Genomic DNA, 21,366 nt, shown 5'->3' with positions numbered 1-21,366 from the left:
GTCCTCCATTCAAGCCCCTGGCCATGTGTCCCATTTCAATGCTGGTGAGGCCAGGCCAATGCAACGAGTATCACCATTGCTTTGCCCTGTTTGATCTTTTGCAGGACTTTTTCGAAGAGGAGAAATGGAGTGAAGGTGTAGAGGAGACCCTCCGAACACTGCTACAGGGCTCTGTGTGGTGCTGTGCTTTGAAACACTGTGGGGAGCCCAGCATTAGTCTCCTCACAGCTTTTTAAGGTGGCGACACCACACGGAGCCCGGGATCAGCTGGGGACTCCTCCGCTTACCCTGGGCTCTGTGGGGAGCCCAGTGTCAGGCTGCACATGCCTTTTCAAAGTGGCAGCTCCACGCGGAGCCCATGATCAGCTGGAGTCCCCAGCTGATCTTGGGGCTCCACGTGGTGCTTTTGCCCTACTGACTAATCAAATACTTGATGCAAAATTCATTGACTATTAGATCAGTCAATTAGTAGATATTTAACATCATTAGACTCAATGGACGCTTGACGAGCCAATCGTCCAGGTAAGGGTACACACCTATACACCTTGACTCCTTAGGTATGCTGCAACCTTTGACATACACTTAGTGAAAACCCTGGGGGCTGTAGATAGGCCAAAGAGTAGGACAGCAAATTGTTAGTGGTTCTTTCCCTCTATGAATCTCAGGAAGAGCTTGTGGATAATTTAAGTCGAGAGGTCACTGTAATTGTTGTTTGGAATTGGATTGAAGAGACAAAAGTGGGAATTCAAAGAAATTATACGGATCTTATACATTGGATTTATACCCCAAATCTAGGGGAATTTAAAACCATTTTTAAAGGGTGGACCAATAGGACCTCTTTAGTATTGCGTGATACGCTAGCATTGATGGCTGGCAGGTATCAAGCAGGACTTTGTATAGCGTCTCAACACCCCAATAACGTATTTGGTCAAGACTAATCTGAGTGATTGTTCAATTGCCCACTAAGGACAAAGCCGCAGGGTTTGTTAAAATCAGTCCTCATTTGGGCTTTGTCCACCAACCAATTCGGGGCATGTTATAGGTACAAGAAGGGAAGGCATTACCTTCAAGTACTGATTGACCAACGTACTTCTCTGCCATTCAAAAGGGGAAGGATGTAGTAATTATGTGAATTCCCCGTCTCACTCAGTACCCCTATCTAACAGAATTACCTTCGGGGAGTGGTACGGGAAGGCCAGTTGTGATAACTCTGTCAGGAGGAAGTTTAACCCTACACACACTGGATTATGTAGATGAAGGGATATATGAGGTTTGTATTACAGCCCAATTCCAGTGGGCAATTGAACAATCACTCAGATTAGTCTTGACCAAATAAGTTATTGGGGTGTCGAGACACTATACAAATTAAGAAATATATAGTAAACATATTTTATGAACTCAAGGTGAGGAACCCCCTAGTGGATTATGACTATGATGGCCTCATGGAGGAAGAACTGTCATGTCCCACAATGAGTCCTGGCCCAGCCAGCGTCTCTACCACTACTACTGTGCAAGGGGTATTAATTAATCAGGTTCACTTTATGCATGTCCCAGTGGTATTAAATTTGTCTAATTGGCAATTGGGAGAATTTAATTATTGTAAATCCACTAAGGTAGCTTTGTTCTTCTCAGTGCTTCTTGTGGATAAGGTTACTGCATATCAGCAACAAGTCCAAGATCTTGCAACACTTGGGGTAGCTAATCTGCCTGGTAAACCAGCTCCTATTCAGCCAAAATGTGGTTTAGACCCTCTGGCAATTCTGGGGTCTGCCTTGGGGGTATTTGGTTCAGGAACGTCGATCTGGAACCATATGGACCTCCACAAAATTTGTAAACATTTAAACTAAGTGTTGGAAGAGGAAGCTAATCAAATTTTAAACCCAATGTTGTTAGGGATTAAGGGATTGGCTTAAGAAGAGCGGTTCACCGTCTATAACATTCAGGACATTGCAGAACTTTTGAATGAAACCCAACGTAAGATTAACCAGTTAATTGCCCAAAATAATAATCAAAAGAAAGACCTAGCCATGGGTAAGGAAATTATCTGCTCTGCCAATAGGGAATATGTTATTGATACAATTACGGAAACTCTGCTTTCCCTTACAATGGGAATTTAATTAAGGATGAGCAGTTACTTAATTGGTACTGTCCAAAATGTTTTCAGGGGCCTGTAAGGGAGAGATCCACTTGCTTAAGAGACTGTCCCCAAATGTCCTTTGGAATTATGAGACAATTTGGATCTGTGACACCATACCCCAACAGAGACAGCTGTTCGGTCTCTAAGACTTGTGCTGTGATGAAGTCCTTGTATGTGTCATTCACGGTCTCTTTGCCTGCATTTGATCCAAGCAAGGATGTATTTGAGCAGTTGGCTGCAGTCGAGTCCATAGGTTACCTCAAAGATGGCATCTACAAAGAATGGATGGAGGTACCTCCCCTGGTGGTCTATCATACACCAACCCGAACATGGAAAGTTCCACAGATTTTCTGTTGCTCTGAAAAGGGGCCTTGGTTCATTTGTAGGTGTAATGTGTTCGAGGCAGATACTATCCTGTATGGACTCTGGGGAGAGTTACATAATCATTCATCATCGATCTGTGCAGTCCAACTGACCAGATGGAAGACCCTTACAGAGAGGGTGACCTATGGTGGCCAATACTGCAAAGTCACTAATCAAAAAATTTTTCAGTATGGTTCCTTGGAGTGTCCTGTGTCAGATCCAAATTTCTGTTTTGTGCCTAAGCAATTCACCTCTATTGGTAGTCAAGGGATCTTTCCCGTCCACGCTTTTGAGAATTGGTATTATGTCACACCACTATCAAGATTTAGTAGTCTAAAGTACTCCTACATTTTTGGTCCACATCCCGTCCTTGGGATTAAATTTAAAACAATTAGTACACCGTAAAGACACTTATTTGATTCAAATTACCAATTACATGAATAAGGCCCAACAGGCAGTTGGGTCCATTTGGAAGGGGATGAACCCACACTGTATGCCTCATGGGAAACTTTTAATCTTAAAGTATGGGTCATCATCCAAGGAGTTATGGGAGTGATGATTTTTATGCCTGGATTTCTTTATTGTAAGGTTGCTTTTCTATCTCAATATTCATGGCAGCACCCTGTTCCAGTTATTTTCTGACCAGGGAAGGGGAACATCTTCCTATTATTTCCGAGGTTGTATCCGGAACCAAATATCAAGAGATGCATTCACTTTTCCACCCCACCTTCTGTTTTTGTGTGATGGGGTACCTTCTTGCTGCTATCACCCCATCAAAGGGGGGGGACTTGTAGCCTATTAATCATTATTTACACCTACGAATATGAGTTTATATGAGTTAATTTTAATATATCTGAATTTTGCTTACCTCATTGAAGTGAACATCTTGCATGCCAACATCCTCCATCATTGAAGCTTCTTCATCTATATTTGGTGTGATTATTCTGAAAGTGGTACAGCCTTGTTTAAACATTCCTATTATTGAAAAAGAAACACACAGTAAAGTTCATTGCTGTCCAACTTGTAACGGGACTCATCCTAATATATCTGAATGCATCTACCACCAAAATGCTGAAGAAAAATTTGCAAAGTGCTCAATGAAGTATTTAAGCTAACAGATCTTTAATATTTACTTTAGACATTGTAAGAAGTAAACATTTCAGCAATATTTTCTATTCTCTCTCCTCCAAAAATCCCAAGGTGGTTCAAGACCAATATATTAATGGATAATATTTATCATTGAAGATGTAAGAGGATTTACTGTTCTTTTGCCTCACTTTATTTCTCCTGTAATGCAGGATGCTTTCTATGCTAAAACAAAAAGTGAAAAATATTAAAGTATGCATCCAAAAATTACCAAAGTTTTGAATATAAATTTTCCAAGAGGTAAGGTGGTAGCACAGTGTACTTCTGCAAACTGCATAAAGTTAATAAACACAATGAATCACCCTGTGAAGATTTTTTTACAGTGTTTCCAGATAACATGAAAACTTGTATCAGTGAATTAACAAAGTTCATAGTCTGTTGTGGTAACTTAGTTAATTCGGTGATGCAGAGAGTTAGGATTTCCTAATGTAAGTAGTAACATAGGAGCTGACAAAAAACAATGTAGTCAACACATCACGAAAAAGTATCTCTCAAAATAAATGCAAATAAATTAATATATTTCAGGTCCAGAGAAGTTTTATGAAAGGCTAAGAGGAAAGGATCTAGTCAAGTTGAAAATATTTAAAATGAAGTCCTTAGCTGCAGAAAGTTCTATACCAATATTAACAACAAATACTCCAGAGGTAACCAAACTACCTATGTATAGTAGACCAAAAATAGTCCCATAGTAAAGCATCTGACTTTTTGGCTTAAGTCATTCAGTGTAGGTAGATCTGTAGGATATGCTGCTGGCAAAAAGGAAAAGACAGTTACCTTTTTCTGTAACTGGTGTTCTTCAAGATGTGTTGTTCATGTTCATTCCATATAAGCTGTGTGTGCCTGCCACATGTAGTGGCATAGAAAGTTTTCCCCTCAGCAGTATTCATAGGGGTCCAGCTCTGGCACCCTCTGACCCCCCTCCCCCACCCCCAAGCTTGTAACATGTCTTTATGCAAAAAGTGATCCAGTTGTAAATCCTATCTGAGAAAACTGGAAGGCCCTTCATCCTATACACTGTAGTGATAAAGAGCAGAGTTGATTTATGGAAAGGCTTGTACTTTCTAAATAGAAAGCCAAGGCACTTTGGATGTCCAATGTGAAGATGCCTCTCTTCTCTGGCACTTTGTCTGGGTCACAGCATCAGGAGGAAGACGTCCTGGTTCATACGAAGGTAAACACCTTCGGAAGGAAGTCTGGATGAGGTTGCAGCTAGACCTTGTCTTTATAAAAGATTGTGTATGGTGCCTCTGAGGTCAATTCTTTAATCTCAGAGACTCATCTTGCCAATGTCACTGCCACCAGGAAAGCAAACTTCCATGAGAGGTGGAAAAAGGGAGCAGTAGTCCAGCTGCTCAAAGAGCAGGTCTGTGAGCCTGGAGAGAAACAAGTTAAGATTTCGCTGTGGGACAGGGGTCCATACCATGGGAAGAATCTTTCGAAGCCTTTCAAGGATCTGCCTGTCATGTTGTGATAAAACACTGACCCTTGATTGGGTAGTGAAAGGTGGAGATAGCCACAAGTACTAATGGAAGAGGAAGTTCGGGACTTTGGATGAAAGAGAGAGCTCAGGAATTGGTTGGGGTGCAGAGTCTGAGGGAGTCAGGGTGCAGGAGAAGACTCAGGGCTGCGGTGCAGGGCACTTCACTGGGGTAGTTCCTGTTGGGTTGGAGGAAACAGGTGGCTCAGCATGGCTGCCCTGCTTTGCACTCCCTTGCAAGCATTACTTTCTGGAGGTCCTACTGACCCGGATTCTCATGGGGCAGAGCCATCAGGCAAAGGCAACATGTGGACAGAGCTTTCCCAGGTGCTCGCGGCAAAATGGCTCCAGCCCGGTGCGGGATGAGGGACAAATTGTCTTGCAATGTAAGCTAACAAGAAGTCAGAAAAGCAGTTCGCTCAGATACTTCAGTTTCTCTGTATTACCATCAAAGCACTGTTTATAAAGATGTGTTATAATTAAAACCATACTCCTCAAATAAAAGGTTCCTCTGATCCCCAACACTCAGGTCAATATATAAATCAGATCTTATCCAGAAATCACGCTGTTGCCAATCCATTAGTATCTAAAAACTTAAGTATAAAAGAAAGAAAGGTGAGAATTAAAATAGTTAAAGGAATCAAATACACACAACTGCACAGTTCTTGGTTCAGGCTTGAAGTAGTGATGGGAACAAACTGGTGGCTCAAGTCAAGTAGCTGGTTACTTCCAAATAATTGGAATGACCCGAGTCCTTTTGTTAGAATGTTCTCATGGTAGAAGTCCATAGTCCAGACAGCAGTAGAGAAGCTGGAAAAAGGTGAAATGGTCATGCTTCCAGGATATTTTATAGTTTCTGTCCAGGGCAGATATGTCCTTTGTTCTCCTTTGTTTTGGAAAAAAAAAAAACAGTCCACAAGATGATGTCCAGTCAAATGAGCCATCATATGGGAAAGTTACTTGTCTATGCATGACTCAGGTTTTTTTACAGGTAGAAGCCATTGCCCACATGCTAGCCTGAATGACCCCAGGACTGTTTCCCATGGCCCATTGTGAGCTGACTTTGATCAATCAATTACTGAGGTACAGGTATATCTGGATACCCAAGCGCCTGAGGTAAGCCACCACCACCACGCATTTGTAAACACACTTGGCACTTTAGTCAGGCCAAAAAAGAAGGACCACAAATTAGTAGTGTGAGGAACCCACCATAAATTGGAGGACGCGTTGGTGGTCTGGGAAGATCACTACATGAAAGTATACGTCCTTCAGGTTGAGAGTGGCATACCAGTCTCCTGGATCCAGGGAGGGAATGATGGAGGCCAGGAAGACCATGCATACCTTCAGTTTCTTTAAGTACCCGTTGAGGTCTTGCAGGTCCAGAATGGGAGAGAGACCACTCTTGGCCTTTGGGATTAAAAAGAATCAGGAATAAACCCCTCTGTTCCTGTACTCAAGAGAAACCTCCTCCACCACACCCAGCTGCAGTAATCCTTGCACCTCCTGCATGAGGAGACTCTCGAGAAGGGTCCCTGAAGCAGGACAGGAAAGAGAAGTGGCAGGAGGAACAGAAAGAAGCTAGAGGATATGGTCCTGGGATACTGTGTTCAGGATCCAGGGTACAAGGTAATAGTGGTCCGTGCAGAGAGGGGGAAAAAAAAAGGTGGTTGGAAAAAAACTGGGACAATGGATCTGGGGAACAGTCTGATGCACTCTCAAAATAATTTCTTGGTCCCCTGTTTTGTTCAGGTCAAGCCCATCTGGGCAGAGGGAGGAGGTGGGTGGCTCGGTGGTGCGTGTAACCCTTTGTCCTTTTTGTGACACAGGTCCTGCTGTGACTGCCCTCCTGCCCCCAGTCTTGAGGCAGTTGCGGTCTGAACTGCTTAGGTGCCCCCGGCCCAGGATGCAAAGCCCCAGGACTTTCAGGATGGTATGGGAGTCCTTTAACCTGTGTATTTTGCTATCTCTGTTTGCTCTGCAAACAGGGCATGGCTGTTGAAGGGAATGTCCTGCACTGACTGCTAAACCACAGCAGATAATCCTGAGAAAAGAAGCCAGGAAGCTCACCACATGGAGACTGTGGAGGCCATGGTGCAAGAGGCAGCACAGAAGACTGCTAAGAATTCCCTCTGGGACCCTTCAAGAAGGGAGCTCTTTAAAACTTGGCTATACCTTACCATATGTTAAAATCATAGCAGCCAATGAGGGCCTGGTGGCTGGCCACTCATCTACAGGCTAGAAGATGAATACACTGTGCATCCAAAGAGATCAAGTATCTTTGTTCTTGGGGGTAAGCCCTATGTTTTGTGTGCTGGTCCCTGTAGTTAACCACCTCAATCACCAGGAAAGTAGTGGCTGGGTGCAAGTATAAATACTCCCGCCCCTGAGTTGGCACAAAATTATGTGCGCTCTGCCCATTTGGAGATGCAGGGAGAGAGAGGGGCGCAGCAAGGAGGAGAGAATCTGCTACAGCTGTGTTTCCCAAATGGTGTTCTCTGGAACCCTGGGGTTCCACCAAGTGAAAATAGGGGTTCTGTGAGAAAATTCCATTACAATAACATTCTATGATTTAAAATAAAAAAGAATGAACATTATGTGATTTTTATTTTTAAACTAGCCAATTAGCCCGTCATAAGATGGGATTTTCAGGTCTTCTCTCCTGAGCTCTCTTGCTCCGTCTCTCTCTCTCTCTCTCCTCCTCCCCTCCTACTGCCTCCCCCCCCCTCAGCTCTCCTCCTCCTCCTGCCTCTCTCCCCCCTCCCTTCCCCTTCCCACCCGCTGTGGTGCCGGGCTGCCAGGAGGGAGGGGGCGGGGCGGTTACGTACACAGCCAGGGGGCGGGGCCGTGTATGTCTCCGCCCTCCCTTCCCTTCCCACCCTGGGGGAGCCCAAATGGCCCCTTGCACTGCTGACTCCCCCAGCAGCCCGACTGAGGGGCGCAGCACTCAGCTGAGTGCCACAGCGGGAGGGAAATGGGGACAGTGACGTACACGGCTCCGCCCCCCGGCCGTGTACATCACCGCCCTGCCCCCTTCCCCTCCCTCTGTGGCGGCTCAGCTGGGCCCAGCAGCCACTTGCCACTGCTTGCTTGCCCGCCGGGGCCCAGCTGAGCAGCGCAGCTCTCAGCCAAACCACCAGGGAGGGAGGGGAAGGGGGGCGGGGCACTGACGTACATGGCTAGGGGCCGTGGCTGTGTACGTCAGCATTACAGACTCACAGACAATGGGCTACTATATATGATATGTGCAATTAAACTAAACATTGATCTCATAACCTTGTTTAGCATTTGTTTATTATTATCCTTACTTATTTGTGGTCTACTTTTTCAGCTCCATATATTAGACTGTTATTAGGGGGTCCGCAAAATTATTTAGAGCTTAAAAGGGTTCCGTGGCCAAATAAAATTGGGAAACACAGTGCCACAGGATGGTGATCTCTGATATTCCCTCATACAAAGACAAAGCTATCCTAGCAGGTGCTACACAGCTGACGATGACAAACAGGAAGTCTGACAGCTCCTCCAATTCTTTCGCCTCCAGGCCCAAGTTAAAGGCAACTCTCCTCAGTAGTTTCTCGTGTGCCATAGAGTCACCCTGAGGAACTGGATGAGAAGATTCCATGATAACTTTGGCGATGAGAATGATGTCGGTATCGCAGGCTCCTCAACGTCCATTGTGGGTTCGGCAAGCTGGTCCCTGGGTCCTCTTGAACCTGTGGGGTTTTTCCTCCTGAAGCCTCCAGCTACGGAGGGGGCTGGGACATCAAAGTTGCTGGCCTCTCTGAAGCTTCTGACATCAACTCAGAGGCTTGGGAAGGATGGGTGAACTCCCCAGGGTTCCACAGGTACCATTGCACTGACCATACGCTTGGCGCCATAAGATGGGCTTTGGTGCGGATGATGTAATTGGCACCATAGGCACAGGAGGCTATCACACTATGTTAGGGAACCCTGCTCCATGTCAGACCTATAGCTGGTGTATTCACTACATGGCAACCAGAACAGGGTAGCATGACAGCTCTTGTCAGAGTAGTACTGATTGCTACGTATGGAGATAAACTGGTCAGAGCTGGACAAACGTTTTCATTGGGACTTGGTGACCAACAGTGCTTGATGAACTGGTGTTAGAAGTCCAGTGTTACACACCTCATGCTATGTGACTGGTACTGAGAGGTGGAATGGAAGCAATTGGGGATCATTTGCCAGGTAGGACTTATGTGAGGTGATCCTCTTTTCAGAGACAACGCTGGGGTGGTGGCCAGTGGTTTTAATTCTCTGGCCAGACCGAGGATCTGTACCGAGCCTTTGGTGACACCAGGGGTTACTCACAGGCAGCCACATGCCTTGATGTGTCTTCATTGGGTGACCAGCAAAGTGTGCCTCAAGTTCCACTGTCGGTGCCCAAGGTCTCTGAACCTGCCTCCCTAACTCCGGTGTCAAAGATCTGGGCAGAAAGCAGTGGCAGGACATCTCTCATGATGGGGAATGGTCCTGCTATGGTGGGGACACACTGGCTGGTCCCCAAAGTTGATTTACCTTGAGATCTGAGTACTGCCAGAGCCAGTGTAAGTGACACAATATCCAGGTTGTTCAGTGCAGCTGGTTCAAGTCCAGATGATGAAAAGGACTTTGCAAGAGAATGTCCAGTCTTTTTAAAAGCTATTGCAGAGGTCCTATTTTCAGCTCTGTAAATCAAGGTTTTTTGAACAACACTTGTCTGGTTTGACAAGGATTAGACACTCGGTCTAGCTTTATTTATGGCACCATCTTCTCTAGTCATAGGAAGGGTGAAAACAGAGAGGAGACCCTGTGGCCACCTGTGTGATAAAGCATATGCCCCCAAAAATCTGAAGTTAACCTTTTGGGTGAAGTCTTTTCGTTCCTTTGTGTTTATATAAGTATAATTAGGTGAGGTGAAAGAAAATACAAGCATTTAAGCAATTAAAAAACCTTATTCACATAGTACTCAAAGTTTGCACCTGGCTGAGCAAGTCCAGCTTTTGGTTCGTATGCAAGCCACACCAAGAGATACAAGAAAGTGTACTTTGCTGACTGTATGATTACCACTGCTTCCTTGTTTAGTGCTGGGCTCCTTGTTCCCCCTTAGTATTCCACATATATGACTAATCATGTTGGTTCCTGTTTAAACTGAATTGGAATCAATAGTGTGCCAATTTGACTACTCTTTGCTCCAGATTTATGCTAGGAGCCCCTTCTTCCAAGAACCAGATAGCATGAGATTTTGGTCCTTAAAATGTGCTCCCCAGCTTTCCAGGCTGGCATCAGTTGACAGAATCAGAATATCTTGAAGACATATGTACACACCTTTGTGGTCACTGCTCTGGGCTAATCACTATTTTAAAGTAGCTAAATAGCTACGCCATGACATTTTATTGATCCTTCATATGTTTTGCGGAGTGGTCCCACTCCTTGAACATGCCTGATATAAGAATGCACCACTGAAGCGATCCCTAAGCATAAAGTTAGAAGACCTAACAGTTGAAGGCCGAGTTCTGTGGTAGGCCTTTTGAGCTTTGGAACAACACAAGGCGGTGCTGAATTTCTGCAACCTTTCTGAAAATGGGTAGATTTTTGCTATGTGATTTATTTTGGTGAATGAACCTAGGAGCATTGACATAGATAATAAAGTTGAGTGTGCTGGCACACAATCTATAGACTAGTCTTTGAGCACTTTTAAATTAAGTGGTTCATATAATAAATTTTGAAGGAAGTGTCCTCAAAAAAAATAAGGGAGATACATTTGCATTTTTTCTGACCTCTTTTGGCAAAGGTAGATGTGTCACCCTTCTGTGTCAAACTATAATGAAAATAAAAAAATACTGAAGTAGTCAAAGGAGTTTAAATTCATACCTTTGCGTGTCAGATATTCTGCCACCAGTGCTGCTACATGGACATAGCACATTGCTGCCTAAAGCAAAATAAAAACAGTAACAATATTATAAAATGTGAATTATAATGGAATTTCTAACAATTGATATATACAGAAAACACACATTTTAAAAAGCTAGAGGAGGCACAAGTTTTAAAAGGCAAAAGATACAAACCCTAATCCTGCAATTAACAACACACACAACTCCTATTTAAGTAAGCAGAAAATCTGAATGTGCCAAAGTAAGACTGGACACCTAATTCTTTGATTTAAGTACATTTAATAGAAGTAGTCTCATTTCAACAAGAAATTAAATTAACAATTAAGAAGCACATAAAGAATGAGAATTTTCTTTTATCCTAATAGAATCTCCCAGAATTATGCAATATCTGGGCTGTTCCCCTTTTATAGTTCGATAGGTGGTTTAATGTCACACAGCCTATGTGCTGATCACATCCCCTTCACTGGCTTACTCCCAGATGATTCATTTCAAAACTGTGTCAAAAAACTTTCAGAATACGATTAGCATTAATAATTTCAATGCTACTCACAGCATACTGTCCATAGCTTATCTGGCCTATAAACTCTAAATATAAAATTTAATTTAATTACTTGGCTAATAATCCATCCAGAGAGCTTAGAACTGTGGTATATGCTGCTAGCAGAAAGGAAGTTATTGAGTAAGAAATTTTCCATTCTGCAGTTCAGCATCTCCCACATTTGAGATATCTGGGGAAAACGAACAGTGAAAATAGAGAGGGATAAAGTAAGGCAGAGCGAGGAAAAAGACCCACCATGAAATTGCCAATATGGCAAAATATTTATTTTTGGATCACTTCATGAAGCACTTATGGACAGAAAGTCAATGGTGTTTTACAGTGTCTCAAAAGTAGGAAATGACCAAATAGCTGCTCTACAGATTTCTTCAGTAAAAGCCCAAGCTCTTTTTCTGTCCATGACCTTGCTACAGACCAGTAAAGTGTGTTTTGATTACATTAGGAGCACGTTCATCATATGCCTTATATTACTCTATGATATTTTATTTGATCCATCCAGTCAAAAATAATTTGGAAGCTCCAGGTTCTTGGTACTTTGAGTAAAAGGAGACAAACAAGGAACCTGACCTTGTTAAGCATGCTAGAGGTATAAGTCTAGGCTCTATACACAAATTATATCATAGCTTTTCTATATTATGTTGTGGCTTTGGACAGAACAACAGGACGACAGTTTCCTGTGAGGCACTAAAAAAGTTTATCTTTGGTAAGAAAGACTTTGGAGTCCTCAATACAACCCTATCATCATCTAACATGCAATGTGGTTCCTTCATAAATAAAGCTGAAATTTCAGAGACTTGCGACCAGAAAACAGGTGTTAATGGATAGACAAAAAGGCGAGATTGATGTTAGGGGTTAAAAGGGTTGGCCAGTCAGGACTTTTAGAACAATGTGAGATCCCATTTAGGAAAGATCAGTTTGACTGTGGATCTAACCAGTTTGATTGACGTTGAGAATTTGAGATTGGAGGATCATCTGCTGAGAGCTCAAGGACCCAGTTTTCAAGACACTACTAATGGCTGACACTTGCACACTATGTACGAGCCTGAAGATTCCTGTCCACAACATCCTGCAGAAAATTCAGAGTAGCAGGAATTCTGAGGTCCTCCAAATTAATGTTATTTTTATTTTATCTGGAAAAAGGCTTTTGAGAGGAAGGCTCTGACCAGTTGGAATTGAGCATCATACCAATAAACTCTATCCTCTGAATGGAATGAACATTGACTTCTGCTTGTTTATCAGCTGGCCCAGTGCTGGGAAAGTAGCTTACACCTGACTCGCCTGGGCCTCAGACCAGCCAATTGTTGAGGTTAGGGTAGAATTCCACCATTTGCCTTTCCCCATGCATTTTGTGAATGCCTGAGGAACTGCCAATAGTCTGGAGCATGATGAATCTTAGAAAACTTTTGTAACCTGAAATATGGAGATATGAAAAGAGGTGTATTAAATTGAGGGGATGCACCAATCCCCTGGATCCAAGGAGGGAATAAAGGAGGCTAGGGAGACTGTGTAGAACTTCACTTCTTGAGATAATAGTTAAGGAAATGCAGGTCATGGATGGGTCTAAGTATTCCTTTGGCTTTCAGGAAATAACAAGAGTAAAACTCTTTTTCTCAAACTCTGAGGTACTTCCTGTATGATCCCTATCCAGAGCACCTCCTGAGCTAAAAGTTTTGAGAAGTGCCCCTGAAGAGTGATGGAAAAGTGATAGGGGAAAAGGGATGGAAATAAACTGCATTGTGTAATCTTCCTCTGCCAATTGGTACCCAGTGGTCTGAGGCGTTGAGGGACAGCACAAGGCTGAAGCGGGAAAGAAACTGAAAAAAAAAAAGAGGGGGAGAAGCTAGTAAAAGAATTAATATAACTCCTTTTAGTGTGACATCAAAAGTTCTTCTTGAAGCCTCCAGAGTATTTGAGGGGGCTTGGTAACAAGGCTGATGCAGGTGGGGACAACTGTCTGCATTTATAACCCATTTCACATCTTAAACAACTCCTGATGTGAGAAGCAAATAGGATGCTGAAGCCTGAAGTGTTTTCTCAAAGATGCAAGAGCATACAGACCCAGAGATCTGAGAGTGGCTCTAGACTTCTTGAGGCCATGAACTTTCACATCTATTTGTTCAGAGAAGAGAGAAGTGCCTTCTAATGGTGTTTAACTTCTTTGGAGACTTGAAGACTGAAGCCAAGAGCATCCGCTCATAGCCACTCCAGAAGTCATGGATCTAGCCACTGAACTGGCTGCATCCAGGGCAGACTGTAAGGAAGATCTGGTCACACATTTCCCTCCCTTCATCAGTGGAGACCTGTCTTGACTCCTAGGGAAGAGAGCCCTTTAACATCATTGATTCCCAAACATCAAAATCATATCTGCCCAGAAATGTCTTCTGATTGGAGATGCAAAGCTGTAGACCCCCTGAAGAATAAACCTTTCTTCCAAAAAGATTGAACCTCTTTGCATCCTTTGCTTTGGGGGTTGCTCCTTGCTAATCCTGTCTGTCCCCTTCATAGGCCAGCAAGAGCATCAAGTAACCTGGAGGTGGGAGAAAGTACAAGTCCTTGTAGTTTTGAGCATGTAGTTTTTGGCTTTTTTGTTTTTGCTTTTTGCAATGGGAGGTAGAGAGAATGGTTTGTCATATGGTTTAAACTGTTCTCATAATGGTCTCATTGAGAAGTTGGCCTCCTGCAGTGGTCAAGGAATTGACCATGCAGTGGTAGGATTTTTTGACTACCTCCACTTCCAGCCCCAAATTCAAAGCCATTCTTTTCAACATCTTCTTGCGAGTTGTGAAGTCATTGTAAGGGAGGATACACATGTCCCAAACACTGCCTCATCCACAAAGGAAGAGAAGAGGCCTGCACCAATAGGAAGTCTTCTTCCTCTACACTGATCGAATCCCATAGATCTAGGTTTTGAGGTGTGGTACCAGAATCTAGGCCAGGTGCCAGTTTTAGGGATGGAGGCATTCTTCTTTCGTAGACTATGTAGCAGAGTATCTGGAAGATGGCCCTTGCATTGGGAGAAACACTCATCATTTCCAAAATTGCCAGTGCATCTGCAGACCAGTGCTCACCATACCAAGTATTTGGTGATACTCCTGTGATCTGAGCCACTGATAGGACTGCCCAGGAAGAAACTGGTAACAGTTCCTAGAGTGGGAATATGACTCTACTTCTAAATTTGATGACAATCTTTCCTCCAAAGATCACAGATGACCGGTACCCATTAGTGCCAGGGAATGGTGCACAGTTGGAAGACTTGTGTTGAGGCAAGCAGAGACTGTTTCCTTAGATGGTATTAAGGGAAGCTGGTACAAAATGGGAGCCCTGAGCCACATACATCCTTTTGCTCTTGTACTGACAGCAATGGTAATACCAATATTTCCAGCAGGTCCTTCGCCACATAAGACACCTCTGGGATAGACGGTACTGTGATCCCGCCGGTGCTGCATTGTTCCTGCAGTTCCAAAGGATGGTTCAGGACTGAACTCAGAGCCTGCCTATGAGGCTGTCAACATTGCTACGCCACCAAACAGTAGCAGAGGAGTAGCCAAACTCAGATCACAAAACGTTGCACTCTCCGTGTTTGGCTCTCTTCGCAGCTGGGGAACATCCCTTCTTAGCCACATGCATCTTACATTTTTTCTTTGGCACTGGTAAAAAAGAATGGCACTGAGACACCCTGATGCAGAGATACTGAGTACAGAGCTGGGCCAACTCAGCCGCATCAGGAGGGACCTAAATCTGGCCTGCCTGTCTATTCATATGGGGCTTGAAGTCCCAACAGATCTGGCAGGGACTCCTGATATGAGTTCTCTCCCAGGCACTCCAGACAACAGGAGTGCAGGTCACTCGCAGACATGGGTTTGTTGCAGGAGGCACAGGGCTTGAAATTGGGGAGGCAGAGGCATGCCTCAGCAACAGGAGCAGTCGAAACTCTGTTAACAGGGTGAAACACGCCAGCTAATCATATACAATTAAACTATAACAATCCAAACTGAGAAAATAAGGAATTGGAATAGAGAAACAATGGAAAATGACTAAAGACAAACCACTGCGTAAGATTGCAAGACCAGAAGCAGCTGTCCCAGACTGTCATGGACAGTAAGGAGGAAGAGAGAGGGTGTTAAGTCAGCTGGGCCCCTTATCTCTTCCACATGAGCACACAAAACCAGAAAGCACTAGCACCATTGGGAAAAATTGATGACTTTGCACTCAGTGCATGCACACCTAATGTGGAATGGACAAGAGCAAGCATTCAAAGCGCAGATCATTTTATGCCATTGAGAACAAACATCCAGAATGAATGGAGATGCATTTTTTAAATGCTGGTTAAAGATGGTCATTTTCTAACATACTAGAAATGCATATTTTCACAACAGAGTGGTAATATCAGATAGCATTTTGTTGTGGAAAAACAATGACATGTATTTTAAGTATATACATTTTCTGCAACACTCAACTAGAATTAATCAAGCTAGCAGCACACAACTAATTTGGAAATTTAAATAGCAGCTATTGGAGGGCTTCAGTTACATTAAGCCAGTAAGATACTGATATGGTGAGGAAAAACAAAGCACATTCATTAAGCAGCTAAAATATTTTATTTTTCATCTGTTACCTCTGAAAGATCCCCATTTTTAACATGAATTCTTGCCATGCTGTCTAACCATGTCTTCCTTAGTTCAGGTGTGCTGGCATAAGATTTTGCCAAACTGTATTGGAGATCTACAAGCATTTCTGGATCATTCTCATGCTCCTTCATTTGAGCTGTAGCCATTAAGACTGTACGAATCCGCTTTGTCAAATCCTTTACGTCAGAAGAGAATGTAGTATGCTAAAACAAATTTTTAAAAAGTTTTAAAATTTTGTACTTTTTATTCCTTTCAGAATCTGAGATATAGAATATTGGGAAATTTTAGGGAACCATTTTCAAACAAACTCTTTGGAATCCTTTATGAACTGAAAAGTCAATACTAACCTTAATAAGTCTGTCGCTGTTGGCACAGTTGTTAATGATGGAAAGAGACTGCTGAAATCTAGTTCCTCCAATTCCAACAACATCAGCAATCAACTGACTTACTGAAATAATAACCTGGACAAGAAAAAAAAATCTAGTAAATGTATGTTTATATCCTGCAAGTATACATAAAAGATTTTTAGTTCAAGAGGTAGGTATGTGGTCTTTTTAATTCACAAGTTTTTAAAAGATTTATAACTTACCGGGAAAATGTCAAAACTTACAAATTACGACAAATAGCCAATTTGAGCTTATTGCAAACATACTTATTGTTACCGATTGCAGTTCTTCAAGCTACGTGGGCCTATCAGTATTCCACTGTGGGTATGCATGTGCTCTACGAGCCCAGAGCTAGAGAATTCTTACAAGCAGTTTTTGCTGGGTGGCACCTCACTCCTTATTTCCCTAGTGCTCCAAACCAAGGCTATAAGGGGCAGAGTGGACCAACTGCCTCGTCAGTTCTTTCCTTCTTTCAAATCAAATGTGAACTGAAGCAGAAGGGAAGGAGGGCGGATAGTAGGATATAGACAGATTCCACACATTTCAAAGAGCCCCAGTGACAGTAAGGTAAGCAACTTTCTCTCTTCGAGGGTTGAACCTTGTGTGTATTCTGCTTTTGCTGACTGACAAGCAGTATTTAGAGGAAGAAGGTGCAAAGATGCAGATGATTCAGTGCCTGTAGAACTGCTGCTCTAAAGGAAGTGTCAACAGAGGAGTCTTGGTTCAAGGCATGGTATCTTGTTAATGAGGGGATGGAACTCGAACTGCCCTTGCAAATCTCAAGCAGGGGGCACTACTTGAAGCAATGCTACTGATTGCTTGCATCCTCAGAGTGGGTCCTTACTCATGTGGGAGAGGAAGTTCTGTTAACTGATACCAGAGCAGGATACAGTCAGCGATCCACTTAGACATTCTCTGAGAGGATACAGTTTGAAGATAAACTCATTCTGTTATGGTAATGAATGGTCTAGCTGACTTTTGATCAATGTAATTCTCTGGAAGAAATATGTTTGTTGCATGTTGACGGAAAGATGTCTCCTCTCTTTGCTATAGACATCAGAATTTGGGAGAAAACACAGGTAAGAGAACTGATTGGTTTATATGAATGTCTAAACAACCTTAGGAATTGTTTAGAAAGTTCATACACACCTTACATTCTGAATGTAGTAATAGTGAAATTTTCTCCTCATTGAACACTGTGTTTGGTGGGTTGGCAAACAGGCTCTCAAGTTGATGGTGATGGCAGTCTGGAAGGTGACTTCCATTGACAGGTGAGAAATGGAACATGTAGATTGTGGTTCAAAATGTGACTTAGGCAGTGCCTGATGCATGAACAAGAAGTCTGCCTCTTTAGCCAGAACAAAACATTTTTCTGACCTCTAGGGGACAGGAGCATAGGTAACCAGAGTCCACCATATAGCCCAGAGCTGAGCAAGATGTGGCCCAAGGGCCAGATCGAGCCCACCTAACACTTTGATTTGTCCTGCGTTCTGCATCTGACTGCTGTCTATTTATTTACTGCTGCCCACACCACCCACTTTCTAGATGGAGGCTCAGACAACAGGATCCAAATTTAAATAGCTCACGGTAATGGCATTCCCCTGGCAGGGGCTGGAGCTATGAGTCCTTTAAACAGCCACAGCATTCCCAGGTGGCTGCCAGGCAATGCAGTAGTGGCGGGACTGGAGGCAGCAAGCACTTTTCTGTGTATTTATTTCAAAGCCTCAGGCCCCAGAAAACTCTGGGGGAAGGCTAGTCCTCAGCCTGACCCTGCCTCTTCTGGGGTGGAGCTGGCCCATGAAGAGTACCAAAAATCATTAAGTGGCTCCCCTGCAAAAATTATTGCCCACCCCAATATAGCCCTTGCCCATTCTGATAGGTCTTCCTTTACTTGGAGTGTAATCTGACTGGATAATGTAGGCTGTAGGATATCCAGATTACATTGAGTCTCCTGGACCTCCTTTAAGGAGATTTGGACCTCTGAAGCTACACTCCATGGGTGTGTCTAGACTACATGCCTCCTTCGACGGAGGCATGTAGATTAGCGAGATCGGAAGAGGGAAATGAAGCCGCGATTAAAATAATCGCGGCTTCATTTAAATTTAAATGGCTGCCCCGATCTGCCGATCAGCTGTTTGTCGGCAGATCGGGGGAGTCTGGACGCGATGCCCCGACAAAGAAGCCTTTCTTCATCGACACAGGTAAGCCTGGTTTCACGAGGCTTACCTGTGTCGATGAAGAAAGGCTTCTTTGTCGGGGCATCGCGTCCAGACTCCCCCGATCTGCCGACAAACAGCTGATCGGCAGATCGGGGCAGCCATTTAAATTTAAATGAAGCCGCGATTATTTTAATCGCGGCTTCATTTCCCTCTTCCGATCTCGCTAATCTACATGCCTCCGTCGAAGGAGGCATGTAGTCTAGACACACCCCATGAGAGGTCTTGAGATTGTCTATGACTATATGGGAGAAATAATGAGGCTGGAGCAACCATTTAATTGGGTGTTGAAGAGGATAACCCTTTCAGTACCAGTGGTACCAGCACTGATCTGGTTACTCTTTCTCCTCTTTCCATGGGCTTAGGCAAAGGTTCTGATTGAAACCTTGGGAAAGAGAGATTGTAAAATTCCCTGTTGAATTGCACAGATTCTAGGTAGCATGCATAAAGCTCTCAGGGACCTCTATAAGGCCAGTACAATGGGTCTAAAGTCCCTCTCTCGACATTTGATACACTGGTCCTGAGGAGTAGGTCCCTGGTAGTCTGGCCAAGACTGGCTCAAGAAGTCTCAATCTTTTCTCTAGATTGATCTCTTTAGGTGGAGGTGATGCTGATTCCACCAGTACATCCAACTGTCTAGACAACGAAAAGGTTGAATCTGGCTCCATCAATGGTGCTGTTGAGAAAACCATGATTAGAGGATGGCATGGGAGAGAGACTTCTTCCAGAGTCCTTTATTCCCACTGGTTGTGGAATCTCCTTGGTTAGGACTGATCCCGATAATAAGGGAGATTTTGAGTCTGGGAGGATGAAGAAGTTGCAGTGGGAGAAGTCCAGGTTGGATATTAGGAAAAATTATTTCACTAGGAGAGTGGTGAAGCACTGGAATGGATTACCTAGGGAAGTAGTGGAGTCTCCATCCCTAGAGGTGTTTAAGTCTCGGTTTGACAAAGCCCTGGCTGGGTTGATTTAGTTAGGACTGTTCCTGCCTAAAGCAGAGGGCTGGACTTGATGACCTTCTGAGGTCTCTTCCAGCTCTATGGTTCTATGATTCCAAATTGTTATAACTTATTGGCCCCTTTGGAGGAGGTTGCATCACTCTGTACCAGAGCAGACGTAAAGAGGAGTGGTACCATTGATGAATAAGTGTCTGACCCTGTGGGTTTCTGGTCCTTTGGGTCCCAGTGTTTTGTTTCTCTTGATTCCACAGTTAGAGTCAAAGTTAATACGGAGTGTGATACTGAAGGAATCTTGCTCATATGTGCCATCTGATCATGCTCATGAGGCTTAGGAGGGGCTTATATCCTTGTGGTTTAGGTGTGAAGGCTCACCAATTTAGAGGGACTGTGAAAGAATCTTTCCTCATAAAAGTAATAGGCACAGGAAGGGATTTGCTTTTGTGTTTGTCAGATTGCCCCCTCATGAGAACTCCCAAATGAATGGTCTTTCCCTCTGCCCTGTCTACTTTGGAGTCTGACACAGTGCTAGTGGAGGTGCTCCTTGATGACCTTGGCTGATGTACAGCAGGGTCTCCACAGCATGGGTTTTACTGGGGAATCATTGTGCATTCTGTTCGGTATTTCCAAAGCTAGAATTTTTGCATCTGCTATGTGCAGCTGGGGAAAGACAAGCACATACTGCACTTAACAGAGACATGAGTTTCTCTGAGGTAATGGAGTTGGCATTGGTTGTTATCCTAGACTGAAAACAGTAGGGGACAGGAGGTACAAATTTTGAAGCCTGGTATCCTGGTCATAATCTAGGTCCTGTGGTAGAGACCAGGAGTTTTGCCAGAGTAGGCATTTTAATTAACTGGGGAACTATCAAAACAAACAATAAAAAAACCTCAAAGCAACATGCAATTTTGAATAATTACAGGAAGAAGAGAATCAGTTTTGGGCAATGGAAGATTCCAATTTAAGCCATGTGGCGATAAGCCTTATACTCTTGGTACAGCGCATGAGGGGAGTAAAGGTGGCAGGTGCTGACCAACAGAATTGCAAGAATTCTCTGGATTTAGGTGCATAGAGTGCATGCATAGCCACAACAAAATACATATAGGAACCAGCATTCAAACAACAGTAGAATTTTCTCATCTGGAAAGAGACCCATATAGACCACAGAAACAGCAGAAACTCCCAAACTATGTAAGCCCTAGAACTGTATCACAGCCCCCGTCTGCTGCTTCTACACTACTGCACATAGTTTCTACAAGCACCTCTGCTTAGTTGACACCTTTGGATGTTGGTGGCAGCCTGCCTTCCTTCCTTCTTATAACGCAATAGTCTTGAGACAGAGGATTCTACTATATACAGGAAGGTACTTTTGTAGCGAATGTAGTTAAACAAGCAATTTAAAACACTATGTATAAAACAGAATACTTGCTACCCACAAATAACTTATATGACATTTTTCTAGCAACAACAACTGAACAGCCCAGTGTTTTATTGCTATTTTACTATGGTAAACAGATTTGTATTGCCACCTTCACATCAAATTATTTGGTTATAAAACTGGAACTTTTCGGCAAGATTTTTGCCTCACAAAGCTGACAGAATTGTGTGACATG

General features: G+C 43.5%; 1 protein-coding gene across 10 annotated transcripts in view; it reads right to left on the bottom strand.

Annotated features, from left to right (window-relative positions):
- DOCK9 (dedicator of cytokinesis 9) overlaps positions 1-21,366 on the bottom strand; it is a 305,745-nt gene that overhangs the window by 25,358 nt on the left and 259,021 nt on the right. For 6 of the 10 annotated variants that reach the window (XM_075918766.1, XM_075918768.1, XM_075918767.1 and 3 more), the window contains exons 42-45: positions 16,543-16,656; positions 16,183-16,398; positions 10,992-11,049; positions 3,369-3,475 (exon numbers count right to left, since the gene is read on the bottom strand). In XM_075918766.1, the coding sequence (XP_075774881.1) occupies positions 3,369-3,475; positions 10,992-11,049; positions 16,183-16,398; positions 16,543-16,656 (495 nt within the window). Of the gene's footprint in view, positions 1-3,368; positions 3,476-6,332; positions 6,531-10,991; positions 11,050-16,182; positions 16,399-16,542; positions 16,657-21,366 lie in introns of all 10 variants that reach the window. The other 4 variants (XM_075918762.1, XM_075918765.1, XM_075918764.1 and 1 more) reach the window with 1 other exon arrangement.

Source organism: Pelodiscus sinensis, chromosome 1 (genome assembly GCF_049634645.1).
Source record: "Pelodiscus sinensis isolate JC-2024 chromosome 1, ASM4963464v1, whole genome shotgun sequence".
Lineage (NCBI taxonomy): Eukaryota > Metazoa > Chordata > Testudines > Trionychidae > Pelodiscus > Pelodiscus sinensis.
This window is presented reverse-complemented; position numbering and strand designations above follow the sequence as displayed.